The 13,194-nt window shown below is 42.3% G+C and overlaps 2 protein-coding genes and 1 pseudogene across 3 annotated transcripts; all 3 read right to left on the bottom strand.

The window, feature by feature from the left end:
• Positions 1-715: 715 nt before the first annotated feature.
• Positions 716-7,547, bottom strand: LOC146975859 (C5a anaphylatoxin chemotactic receptor 1-like). 2 transcript variants are annotated; one of them, XM_085795202.1, is made up of 2 exons: positions 2,063-2,077; positions 716-1,831 (listed from the first exon to the last, which is right to left on the bottom strand). In XM_085795202.1, the coding sequence occupies exon 2, from the start codon at positions 1,817-1,819 to the stop codon at positions 770-772; it is 1,050 nt and encodes a 349-aa protein (XP_085651328.1). In that variant the 5' UTR covers positions 1,820-1,831; positions 2,063-2,077; the 3' UTR covers positions 716-769. The 2 variants fall into 2 exon arrangements, with proteins under 2 accessions (XP_085651328.1, XP_085651327.1); XM_085795201.1 differs by lacking the exon at positions 2,063-2,077 and adding an exon at positions 7,517-7,547 and having other exon boundaries at positions 717-1,831.
• Positions 5,508-7,249, bottom strand: LOC146975860 (C5a anaphylatoxin chemotactic receptor 1-like). The gene has a single exon (XM_085795203.1). It carries the CDS (start codon positions 7,241-7,243, stop codon positions 6,203-6,205), a length of 1,041 nt encoding a protein of 346 aa, XP_085651329.1. The 5' UTR covers positions 7,244-7,249; the 3' UTR covers positions 5,508-6,202.
• A 4,180-nt stretch (positions 7,548-11,727) lies between the features above and the next one.
• On the bottom strand, positions 11,728-13,128 carry LOC146975861 (C5a anaphylatoxin chemotactic receptor 1-like; annotated as a pseudogene).
• Between the last annotated feature and the right edge of the window lie 66 nt (positions 13,129-13,194).

Consider the following 13,194-nt stretch of genomic DNA (forward strand, 5'->3'; position numbering starts at 1 on the left):
CATATCAAAACAGACCACACAACAGTTTTGTTTTTGAATTTCAAGAATTTATTTTAAATATGCAAGTGCATAAGCAAAATGTAAAAATTAAAAAAAAAGTTGCTCAAAATAGGCACAATTTATCTATGTTATTATTCGTAATGAACAGAACAGCCAATTAGACCATGAGAGACTAATGCTAAAGATAAACAAAATGATACCCAAACATAACTTGTTGAGAAAATGAGTGACTATTGTTGTTCTATTGGACAAAAAAGTTCAGTGTATTTGATAGTGAATAAACCATCTAAAAGTAGAATGCATGTTTAATTAACATATTTTGTATTGCAGAATTGTTACATTGTTCTTGTAGTACACTGAGCTATTGAGTTTTCATACCACCAGTAACATCTGCCCATTAACTCAAGGCCTCCAACTGTTCTTTGATAGGCTAAATATTACTAAATAAATAAATAATACTATAGGCTAGTATTATTGTAAATCAATGCATATTTTAGCAATACTGTGCTTATTGATACAAAAAGCAACAGTTAATGAGTGAAATTTAATCTGTGTTTAATATGTTGCAACCATCCCTGATCCGTGAAAAATTAATTACTGAGAGTTCACACAACAAATCTGAATTAAGATTTTGAAGAAATCTGATCAGCATGAGTACACTTTTTGAAGAAAGTTTAGGACTACTAGACAAAAACGTAGATGTCCAAACCTCAGCCTTGCGCACAAGATTGATGTGAGACTGGTCAAGTCAAAATCAATACATGGTTGATCAGACTTTAGTCATCTCCTTTGCAGTGCTGAAGCTCTTGGTGTCTGTGGTGGCGACGCTCATCCTAGTCGTGGGGTCCTCGCTGATGAAGTGCAGCATGTTGCGCAGGGAGCGGTTCATACTGTCTTTGAAGCCTCGGCCCAGACACACGTACAGCACCGGGTTGATGCAGCTGTTGAAGTACGCCAGGGACAGGGCTAAAACATGTGCGATGTAGAGTCTGGGGCTGTGGGGAGAACTTCGACGGACAGTCAGATGGAGGAAGTCGATTATGTGCAGGGGGAGCCAGCAGAGGAAGAAGCTCAGGACCACGGCGACGATGACCTTCAGTGTCCGCTTAGAGCGAGTGCGACCCCGCGTCAGTCCGTGCTGCGCCCTCCGGTACACCACCCAGTGACAGGCGACAATCACCACGAACGGGAGGATGAATCCCAGGATGAAGCGGGCGGAGGTGACAATCTTTGCACTGAGGGGAGTGTACACTGTCAGGCACTCTCGCTTGCTCTCACCTGCTTCGATCTCCTTGGTGTAGACAAACTGGGGGATGCTGCCTATCAGCGCCAGGCACCACACCGCGACGCACATGAAGGCAGCCTGCTTTGGTCGTCTGTTGTTCTGGCACCACACGGGCCTGCTGACCAGCATCCAGCGGTCCACGCTGATCAAAACCAGTTGCAGGACACTGCAGTACATCACCAGGTAGAACACGCCCTTGATCAGCGTGCAGGCCAGAGGGCCGAAGTGCCAGTGGTCATCGTGGGCTAAAGGGACCATGAGCAGAGGGAGGGACAGGCAGCACAGGAGATCAGCCAGGGCGAGGTTGAGGAACCAGATGGAGGTGACGGAGCGTTGCATACAAAACCCCGTCACCCACACTACCAGAGCATTTCCAGGGACACCCAGCAGGACCACAAGGGCATAGAAAAACAGAGCCGCGATCTGGATTGGTTGAATCTCAGGGGTAAAAATGTCTATTCCAGTGAATGTGTCATTGGATTCATACAACTGGGAAGAGTTACCAATAGGATTATCGTCTCCAAAGGATGCCATGGTTAGTTCAAGCTGTAGATGAAAAAGTTGTCAAAAATATACAACATTTAGTATCATGTTTAAATAATTTTTCAAAGTAGAGGGATAACATTATATGTGTGGATATAGCTGTTTTAATAGATCCTAAATTTCAAAATGTGATCAGATTTAACAAAGATCAAAAAACAAAAACCTATTATCGTATTTAGAACATGTAAAATGTTACAAAAATCAAAATGTAAATTTGGTGATATTTCAACTTACAGTTTCAGTGGCTTGTTGATGTTGCGGTCTCACAGTTGCTTGGAAGTTGCTGTTCTGCTTTTGAATGCTTTAAAACACTCCCATGTATGTCCACACACCCTAGTCCTATGACTACAAACTGACCTACCTCTAACTACAGTATGAGATGCGTTCATTAATGGACATGATCTGCTGGAGATCTTCTACCTGTATCTGGTGAATTTATCTTGTACCTGACCACCATTAGACCCTAGACTAATGAGCATAACTCTGCTCTAACTGATGACAGTTAATGTGATGCCAAGTTATGTTTGACACAGACCACACTGAAGCTATGACTGAATATATACTGCCAGTTTTTCTTGATATCTTTTGGCCTCCTAGTTAATCCATTATAGATTTATGGTCAATTAAATCAAACAGTGTAAACTTCGATAAACACATGTCACAAGTTCACAGCAGCAGTCTGAGTCAGACCAATAAGCTTTGAAATTTGCTAATGCTAAAACTATAGAAATTAGTTTAAACTGTTTTATTGCAACAGTTTTTTTGTTTTGTTTTTAAAGACATTTGGGGAAAATATGCTCTAATTGGTTTCTTGTGAGAAATATGTAATCTGGTTCTCTAACTCCATATTGACCCATCAAAATATTTCAATAGAATATTATGGGAAAATAAAGGTCTATTCATTAACTGGAGGAGTATCATTTGAACCGTATCTCTATTTCCCCTTAAACCAGAAGGAAAGTTTTTTGAAATTATTTGGAAATTACAGATGCATAAAATTAAGCACTACTAATGCGTGGTAAGATTTGAAACCCAATAGCAGGGAGTTGTCCTGACTCCTGTCCTCAGCCAGCATCCTGGAGAAACATCTCTCATTAGTGCTGGAAGAAAAATCAAATGAATCATGGTGTACATTTATGTGAGGTTTTCCTATACAGCATATACAAAGCTCTGCCTCCTTATAAAATGTGGATTGATGCGTGTATTAATTGTCTACTTGCTCTCACAGTCAGCTGCTTTTAGGGCCACTGATATTGAATGAACAGATCTGTGAGTCAGGAATGGGTTTTAGAGGCCATAATAAGGGACATGTGTGCATGCATGCACACATACAGTACAATAAAGTGCACACATTCAGTGACACAGGGATACAGACCAACTCACTCCTGTAAATATGTTTTTGTATACTATCATGTGGCCTTGTTTGGAATAAATGTAGTTGTTAAATAAAGCCATTTTGCCCTTAAAGCAGATATCAGTGGAATGTTTTTGTTAATATAAGTCCTAAATAGTCCTATTTTCCGTCAGCAATCACTTACATGAAGTATTTCAGCCTAAACACGAGTCTCTCCGTCACTCTGCTCTGCTGTAACCCGAGGAGAAAATTTTCCTTGTGGGATACAAGTGTTATCCAATGAGGGGAGAGAACGGCATGAAGGGCTGTGTGTGCAGCCAAGGGATGCGCGTGAATGTGGTGACGTAGCACGAGGACCAATTGATGCCTGACAAGGGCGGGGGCTGCTAACTCATGGTGCGTTCAAGGAAACTCGTACTTTGTGTTTTTCCTTCCTGTGAAGTCATACCAGTTCGATCTGGTACGAGTTCACGGGTCGGAAGTTACGAGTGGCCGTTATAGGGAACTTTCACAGACAACAGGACGGTAAAAACACGAGCTACGGGTTACCTGGAACGCTACCAAGTCGTAGTTGTGACTTGAAGCTGTAACTTACGGTTTCAAAAGCCTGCCTTGAACACAGCATTAGCCGAAACGGCCGTGCCGCTGTTATCTGCTTTAAAGCAGAAGTAAGTGATCCGATCGTTTTGGCTAACTTCTTGTCAGCCGATGGAGTTAGCAGTCCCCGCCCTCGTCCCTACGTCACCACATTCACGCGCATCCCTTGGCTGCACACACAGAGAGGACCGCCCCCTTATGCCGTTCTCTCTCCTCATTGGATAAAGGTTGTAGGATACAAGGAAAGTTTTCTCCTCAGCTTACAGCAGAGCAGAGTGACTGACAGAGCCGTGTTTCAGACCAAACACTCTATGTAAGTGATTGCTGTCGGAAGATATAACTATTTAAAGCAGAAGTAAGCGATCCGGTCGTTTTGTCTAATGCTGCGTTCCAGGCAGGCTTTTGAAACCGTAAATTACAGCTTCAAGTCACAACTTACGATTTTGTAGCGTTCCAGGCAACCCACTCGTGTTTTTCCGACCTGTTTTACCTGTGAAAGTGCACTATAACTGCCACTCGTAACTTCCGACCCGTGAACTCGTACCAGATCGAACTGGTACGACTTCACAGGTCGGAAAAACACGAGTTACGAGTTTCCTTGAACGCACCATAACAGTCCTCGTCCCTACGTCACCTCATTCACGGCGTCCCTTGGCTGCACACACAGCCCTGCATGCCGTTCTCTCTCCTCATTGGATAAAAACTGTAGGATACGATAAATGTTTTCTCCTCGGCTCAGAGCAGAGCGGAGTGACTGGGAGACCCGTGTTTCGGTCCAAACACTCTATGTAAGTGATTGCTGTCGGAAGATATAACTATTTAAGACTTATATTAACACAAATATTCCGCTTACTTCTGCTTTAATTGTTGAAAAGATATTTTTCTTGTTTGTCTATGAATATTAGGGAAGTTAGAAAAATTGCTGAATGAAGATGAGTTCACATTTCATAGACTTCTGCAGACCACAGTACAAATGTCTGTGCATCAAGTTGACAAACTGAAGCTTTTAGCTATTCAGTCTGTATCTGCTGTCTCCTCTAACCACCATCTTTTGCAGATCTTTATTAAGGTAGGCTATTAGCTCTCTCTTGTGGTCAACAAAGGAACTGTCAGATAAACAGTGCTACTAGCCACTGTTACACAAGCATGCAATCACATCTGCTCCTGAATGTGTGTTTTATGAACCAATTATGAATTGTTTATTTGATATAATAATGTTGATTCAATGTCAGTTGCGTACGTAATTTCTGAGACTTGAATTACAAAACACACAGGACAGATATCTAATTATATCTGTGAGTAGGAGTGAAAAACAAGTGTTGAGACACACTTTGTAGATTAGCCAACATTTCCTGACGTGCAGCTTCTATTAACATATTTGCATTTGGAGCTTTTAACACTTCAGTGACTGGTCAAAGAAACTCAGACTGTCTTTGACCAATTTAGTGAAATCACTCTTTTTTTTCATTAACCTATCAAAATTGAACACATTTTATTTTATTTTATTTTATTTTATGTTTTTCAAACAATTTCAACTAAAACTTACTTCTTTTTATTTTCTGATTACCTCAGAGCACACATTGTTTCTGTCAAGTGTTTAAACCTCAAATGAATGAGAATGAATGAAAGTTCACATAACAGATCAGAATAAAACTTTGAAGAAATCTGATCAGCATTATTAGACTTCCCAGAATACATTGTTTGACAGTAGAATCACTCTTAAGACCCCTCTTTTTTAGTATTATGATGACAGACTTTCTAGGTCTGCAAAAGTCTTAAGATAAGTCCTGGCTGTTTCTTTTGATGATGATAAAACAATCATGAGGGTTAGTAGGCGGCTATGTATTTTAGTCCACTTGGATTTGAGCAGAGCCACTGGGAGTGGTCTCATGGTGACACGATAAACCAACTCTTTCAATTGTGATTGAACAGTCATTGTAACTTTGAGTTTTTTGAACATGTGTTTAAAAATTTACAACAAACTTTTCACTACTGTTTACAAAAATTCAGTTTCGTCAGATTGTTATGTACAGTCTTTTTTTTTCTTCTTTTTTTTTAGAGTATATTTTTTGGCTTTTCATGCCTTTATTAGATAGGACAGTTCAGAGTGTGACAGGAAATGGGAGGCAGAGAGGGGGGGAATGACACGCAGGATAGGGCCGTCCGACGCGGGACTCGAGCGAGGACTATAGCCTCTACACATGGGTCGGGTGCTCTATCAACTGAGCTAAACACCACCCGTTATGTACATTCTTTATGGTGGGACATATTATTTACAGTAAAAGATTATAAAAAACAAACAAACACTGTAGTCTAGTTTATAAGAGTTTACGCCTGTTGAAACAGCACTTCAATGTCCAAACCCCAGCTTGAAGCACAAGATTGATGTGTGACTGGTCAAGTCAAATCCAGTACAAAGTTGATCAGATTTTAGTCATCTCCTTTCCGGTGCTGGAGCTCTTGGTGTCTGTGGTGGCGACGCTCATCCTGGTCGTGGGGTCCTCGCTGATGAAGTGCAGCATGTTGCGCAGGGAGCGGTTCATACTGTCTTTGAAGCCTCGGCCCAGACACACGTACAGCACCGGGTTGATGCAGCTGTTGAAGTACGCCAGGGACAGGGCTAAAACATGTGCGATGTAGAGTCTGGGGCTGTGGGGAGAACTTCGACGGATAGTCAGATGGAGGAAGTCGATTATGTGCAGGGGGAGCCAGCAGAGGAAGAAGCTCAGGACCACGGCGACGATGACCTTCAGTGTCCGCTTGGAGCGAGTGCGACCCCGCGTCAGTCCGTGCTGCGCCCTCCGGTACACCACCCAGTGACAGGCGACAATCACCACGAACGGGAGGATGAATCCCAGGATGAAGCGGGCGGAGGTGACAATCTTTGCACTGAGGGGAGTGTACACTATCAGGCACTCTCGCTTGCTCTCACCTGCTTCGATCTCCTTGGTGTAGACAAACTGGGGGATGCTGCCTATCAGCGCCAGGCACCACACCGCGACGCACATGAAGGCAGCCTGCTTTGGTCGTCTGTTGTTCTGGCACCACACGGGCCTGCTGACCAGCATCCAGCGGTCCACGCTGATCAAAACCAGTTGCAGGACACTGCAGTACATCACCAGGTAGAACACGCCCTTGATCAGCGTGCAGGCCAGAGGGCCGAAGTGCCAGTGGTCATCGTGGGCTAAAGGGACCATGAGCAGAGGGAGGGACAGGCAGCACAGGAGATCAGCCAGGGCGAGGTTGAGGAACCAGATGGAGGTGACGGAGCGTTGCATACAAAACCCCGTCACCCACACTACCAGAGCATTTCCAGGGACACCCAGCAGGACCACAAGGGCATAGAAAAACAGAGCCGCTATCTGGATTGGTTGAATCTCAGGGGTAAAAATGTCAAAGTCAGGGAATGTATAATTAAAATCATCAGCGTTTAAAAAAGGATCATCGTCCCCAAAGGTTTCCATGGTTGGTTCAAGCTGTGGATGAAAAGTGTCAAATATAGGCTATATTAATGGTATTATGCTTAAATAAATATGCAAAGTTGAGAGACAACATAAAAGAAGAATCTGATTCGAAACACATTGCAAAACAAATGTAAATAGTATCTGTGATAATAGATCCTGAATTTCAAAATGTGATCAAATCTAACAAAGAAAAATAAAAACCTATTATCGTATTATAGAACATGTAAAATGTTACAAAAATCAAAATGTAAATTTGTTGATATTTCAACTTACAGTTTCAGTGGCTTGTTGATGTTGCTGTCTCACAGTTGCTTGGAAGTTGCTGTTCTGCTTTTGAATGCTTTAAAACACTCCCATGTATGTCCACACACCCTAGTCCTATGACTACAAACTGACCTACCTCTAACTACAGTATGAGATGCGTTCATTAATGGACATGATCTGCTGGAGATCTTCTACCTGTATCTGGTGAATTTATCTTGTACCTGACCACCATTAGACCCTAGACTAATGAGCATAACTCTGCTCTAACTGATGACAGTTAATGTGATGCCAAGTTATGTTTGACACAGACCACACTGAAGCTATGACTGAATATATACTGCCAGTTTTTCTTGATATCTTTTGGCCTCCTAGTTAATCCATTATAGATTTATGGTCAATTAAATCAAACAGTGTAAACTTCGATAAACACATGTCACAAGTTCACAGCAGCAGTCTGAGTCAGACCAATAAGCTTTGAAATTTGCTAAATGCTAAAACTATAGAAATTAGTTTAAACTGTTTTATTGCAACAGTTTTTTTTGTTTTGTTTTTAAAGACATTTGGGGAAAATATGCTCTAATTGGTTTCTTGTGAGAAATATGTAATCTGGTTCTCTAACTCCATATTGACCCATGCAAATATTTCAATAGAATATTATGGGAAAATAAAGGTCTATTCATTAACTGGAGGAGTATCATTTGAACCGTATCTCTATTTCCCCTTAAACCAGAAGGAAAGTTTTTTGAAATTATTTGGAAATTACAGATGCATAAAATTAAGCACTACTAATGCGTGGTAAGATTTGAAACCCAATAGCAGGGAGTTGTCCTGACTCCTATCCTCAGCCAGCATCCTGGAGAAACATCTCTCATTAGTGCTGGAAGAAAAATCAAATGAATCATGGTGTACATTTATGTGAGGTTTTCCTATACAGCATATACAAAGCTCTGCCTCCTTATAAAATGTGGATTGATGCGTGTATTAATTGTCTACTTGCTCTCACAGTCAGCTGCTTTTAGGGCCACTGATATTGAATGAACAGATCTGTGAGTCAGGAATGGGTTTTAGAGGCCATAATAAGGGACATGTGTGCATGCATGCACACATACAGTACAATAAAGTGCACACATTCAGTGACACAGGGATACAGACCAACTCACTCCTGTAAATATGTTTTTGTATACTATCATGTGGCCTTGTTTGGAATAAATGTAGTTGTTAAATAAAGCCATTTTGCCCTTAAAGCAGATATCAGTGGAATGTTTTTGTTAATATAAGTCCTAAATAGTCCTATTTTCCGTCAGCAATCACTTACATGAAGTATTTCAGCCTAAACACGAGTCTCTCCGTCACTCTGCTCTGCTGTAACCCGAGGAGAAAATTTTCCTTGTGGGATACAAGTGTTATCCAATGAGGGGAGAGAACGGCATGAAGGGCTGTGTGTGCAGCCAAGGGATGCGCGTGAATGTGGTGACGTAGCACGAGGACCAATTGATGCCTGACAAGGGCGGGGGCTGCTAACTCATGGTGCGTTCAAGGAAACTCGTACTTTGTGTTTTTCCTTCCTGTGAAGTCATACCAGTTCGATCTGGTACGAGTTCACGGGTCGGAAGTTACGAGTGGCCGTTATAGGGAACTTTCACAGACAACAGGACGGTAAAAACACGAGCTACGGGTTACCTGGAACGCTATCAAGTCGTAGTTGTGACTTGAAGCTGTAACTTACGGTTTCAAAAGCCTGCCTTGAACACAGCATTAGCCGAAACGGCCGTGCCGCTGTTATCTGCTTTAAAGCAGAAGTAAGTGATCCGATCGTTTTGGCTAACTTCTTGTCAGCCGATGGAGTTAGCAGTCCCCGCCCTCGGGCCCTACGTCACCACATTCACGCGCATCCCTTGGCTGCACACACAGAGAGGACCGCCCCCTTATGCCGTTCTCTCTCCTCATTGGATAAAGGTTGTAGGATACAAGGAAAGTTTTCTCCTCAGCTTACAGCAGAGCAGAGTGACTGACAGAGCCGTGTTTCAGACCAAACACTCTATGTAAGTGATTGCTGTCGGAAGATATAACTATTTAAAGCAGAAGTAAGCGATCCGGTCGTTTTGTCTAATGCTGCGTTCCAGGCAGGCTTTTGAAACAGCTTCAAGTCACAACTTACGATTTTGTAGCGTTCCAGGCAACCCACTCGTGTTTTTCCGACCTGTTTTACCTGTGAAAGTGCGCTATAACTGCCACTCGTAACTTCCGACCCGTGAACTCGTACCAGATCGAACTGGTACGACTTCACAGGTCGGAAAAAACACGAGTTACGGTCCCTACGTCACCTCATTCACGGCGTCCCTTGGCTGCACACACAGCCCTGCATGCCGTTCTCTCTCCTCATTGGATAAAAACTGTAGGATACGATAAATGTTTTCTCCTCGGCTCAGAGCAGAGCGGAGTGACTGAGAGACCCGTGTTTCGGTCCAAACACTCTATGTAAGTGATTGCTGTCGGAAGATATAACTATTTAAGACTTATATTAACACAAATATTCCGCTTACTTCTGCTTTAATTGTTGAAAAGATATTTTTCTTGTTTGTCTATGAATATTAGGGAAGTTAGAAAAATTGCTGAATGAAGATGAGTTCACATTTCATAGACTTCTGCAGACCACAGTACAAATGTCTGTGCATCAAGTTGACAAACTGAAGCTTTTAGCTATTCAGTCTGTATCTGCTGTCTCCTCTAACCACCATCTTTTGCAGATCTTTATTAAGGTAGGCTATTAGCTCTCTCTTGTGGTCAACAAAGGAACTGTCAGATAAACAGTGCTACTAGCCACTGTTACACAAGCATGCAATCACATCTGCTCCTGAATGTGTGTTTTATGAACCAATTATGAATTGTTTATTTGATATAATAATGTTGATTCAATGTCAGTTGCATACGTAATTTCTGAGACTTGAATTACAAAACACACAGGACAGATATCTAATTATATCTGTGAGTAGGAGTGGAAAAACAAGTGTGGAGACACACTTTGTAGATTAGCCAACATTTCCTGACGTGCAGCTTCTATTAACATATTTGCATTTGGAGCTTTTAACACTTCAGTGACTGGTCAAAGAAACTCAGACTGTCTTTGACCAATTTAGTGAAATCACTCTTTTTTTTCATTAACCTATCAAAATTGAACACATTTTATTTTATTTTATTTTATTTTATGTTTTTCAAACAATTTCACTAACACTATACTTCTTTTTATTTTCTGATTACCTCAGAGCCACACATTGTTTCTGTCAATTTGTTTTTTTTATTTATTTAAACTCTCAAATGAATGAGAATGAATTGAAAGTTCACATAAACAGAATTCAGAATACGAGACGAGGATACTTGAAGTAGATCTGATCAGCATTATTAGAACTTCCCACGATACATTTGTTTGACAGTAGAATCACACTCTTAAGAACCCCTCTTTTTTTAGTATTATGATGGACGACACCCTTTTCTAGGTCTGCAAAAGTCTTAAGATAAGTCCCTGGCTGAATTTCTTTTGATGATGATAAAAACAATCATGAAGGTGTTAGTAGAGCGGCTTATGTATTTTTTTTAGTCCACTTTGATTTGAGCAGAGCCACTGTGGAGTTGGTCTCATGGTGGACACGATAAAACCAACTCTTTCAATTGTGATTGAACAGTCATTGTAACTTTGAGTTTTTTTGAACATGTGTTTAAAAATGTACAAACAAACTTTTTCACTAACTGTTTACAAAAAATTCAGTTTCGTCCAGATTGTTTATGTTACAGTCTTTTTTTTTCTTCTTTTTTTTTAGAGTATATCTTTTTTTGGCTTTTCATGCCTTTATTAGATTAGGACAGTTGCAGAGTGTGACAGGATAATGGGAGGCAGAGAGGGGGGGGGGTGGGGGGGATGACACGCAGGATAGGGCCGTCCGACGCGGGGACTCGAAGTCGAGGACTATAGGCCTCTACACATGGGGGCGGGTGCTCTAACCAACTGAAGCTAAACACCACCCGTTGTGTACATTCTTTATATGAGCTGGGGGGACATATTAATTTACAGTAAAAAGATTATAAAAAAACAAACAAACACTGTAGTCCCTAGTTTATAAGAGTTTACGCCTGGTTTGAAACAGCACTTCAATGTCCAATACCCCAGCTTGAAGCACAAGATTGATGTTGTGACTGGTCAAGTCAAATCCAGTACAAAAGTTGATTCAGATTTTAGTCATCATCGCTTTTCCGGTGCTGGGAGCTCTTGGTTGTCTGTGGTGGCGACGCTCATCCTGGTCGGTTGGGGTCCTCGCTGATGAAGTGCAGCATGTTGCGCAGGGGAGCGGTTCATGACTGTCTTTGAAGCCTCGGACCAGAACACACGAACAGCACCGGGTTGATGCAGCTGTTGAAGTAACGCCAGGGAGGGGACATGGGCTAAAACATGTGCGATGTAGAGTCTGGGGGCTGTGGGGGAGAACTTCGACGGACAGATCCAGATGGAGGAAGTCGATTATGTTGCTAGGGGGAGCCAGCAGAAGGAAGAAGCTCAGGACCAACGGCGACGATGACCTTCCAGGTGTCCGCTTGGAGCGAGAGTTTTTAAGTGCGACCCCGCGTCAGTCCCGTGCTGCGCCCTCCCGGACACCACCCAGTGACAGGCGACAATCCACCACGAACGGGAGGATGAATCCAGGATGAAGCGGGCGGAAGGTGACAATCTTTGCACTGAGGGGAGTGTAACACTTGTCAGGCACTCATCGCTTGCTCTCACCTGCTTCGATCTCCTTGGTGTAGACAAACTGGGGGATGCTGCCTATCAGCGCCAGGCACCACACCGCGACGCACATGAAGGCAGCCTGCTTTGGTCGTCTGTTGTTCTGGCACCACACGGTCCTGCTGACCAGCAATTCAGCGGTCTCACGCTGATCAAAACCAGTTGCAGGACACTGCAGTACATCACCGAGGTAGAACAACGCCCTTTGATCAGCGTGCAGGCAGCCAGAGTGCCGAACGTGCCAGTGGTCATCGTGGGCTAAAGGGACCATGAGCAGAGGGAGGGACAGGCAGCACAGGAGATCAGCCATTCAGGGCGAGGTTGAAGGAACCCAGATGGAGGGGGTTGACGGAGCGTTGCATAACAAAACCCAGTCCACCCACACCACCAGAGCATTTCCAGGGACACCCAGCAGGACCACAAGGGCATAGAAAAACAGAGCCGCTATCTGGATTGGTTGAATCTCAGGGGTAAAAATGTCAAATTCAGGGAATGTATAATTAGAATCATCAAAGTTTAAAAAAGGATCATCGTCCCCAAAGGTTTCCATGGTTGGTTCAAGCTGTGGATGAAAAGTGTCAAATATAGGCTATATTAATGGTATTATGCTTAAATAAATATGCAAAGTTGAGAGACAACATAAAAGAAGAATCTGATTCGAAAAACATTTTAAAACAAATGTAAATAGTATCTGAGATAATAGATCCTGAATTTCAAAATGTGATAAAATAAGAAAAATAATTAGCTTAGAGTTGTCTCATTAAAGAACATGTAAAATGTTACAAAACTTAAAATGTAGTAATTTTGTTGATGTTTCAACTTACAGACTCCTGTTGATGCTGCTGTCTCACTGCAACAAGGAAGTTGTGAAGCTGTTCTGCTTTTTAATGCTTTTAAACACTGCCATCCCTCA

The sequence above is a fragment of the Trachurus japonicus genome, chromosome 13 (genome assembly GCF_045865225.1).
Source record: "Trachurus japonicus isolate A0001 chromosome 13, Traja_1.0".
NCBI lineage: Eukaryota > Metazoa > Chordata > Actinopteri > Carangiformes > Carangidae > Trachurus > Trachurus japonicus.

Excerpts from the sequence above, each read along its gene's own strand:
- LOC146975859 (XM_085795202.1), bottom strand. The coding sequence starts at position 1,819 with ATGGCATCCTTTGGAGACGATAATCCTATTGGTAACTCTTCCCAGTTG.
- LOC146975860 (XM_085795203.1), bottom strand. The coding sequence starts at position 7,243 with ATGGAAACCTTTGGGGACGATGATCCTTTTTTAAACGCTGATGATTTT.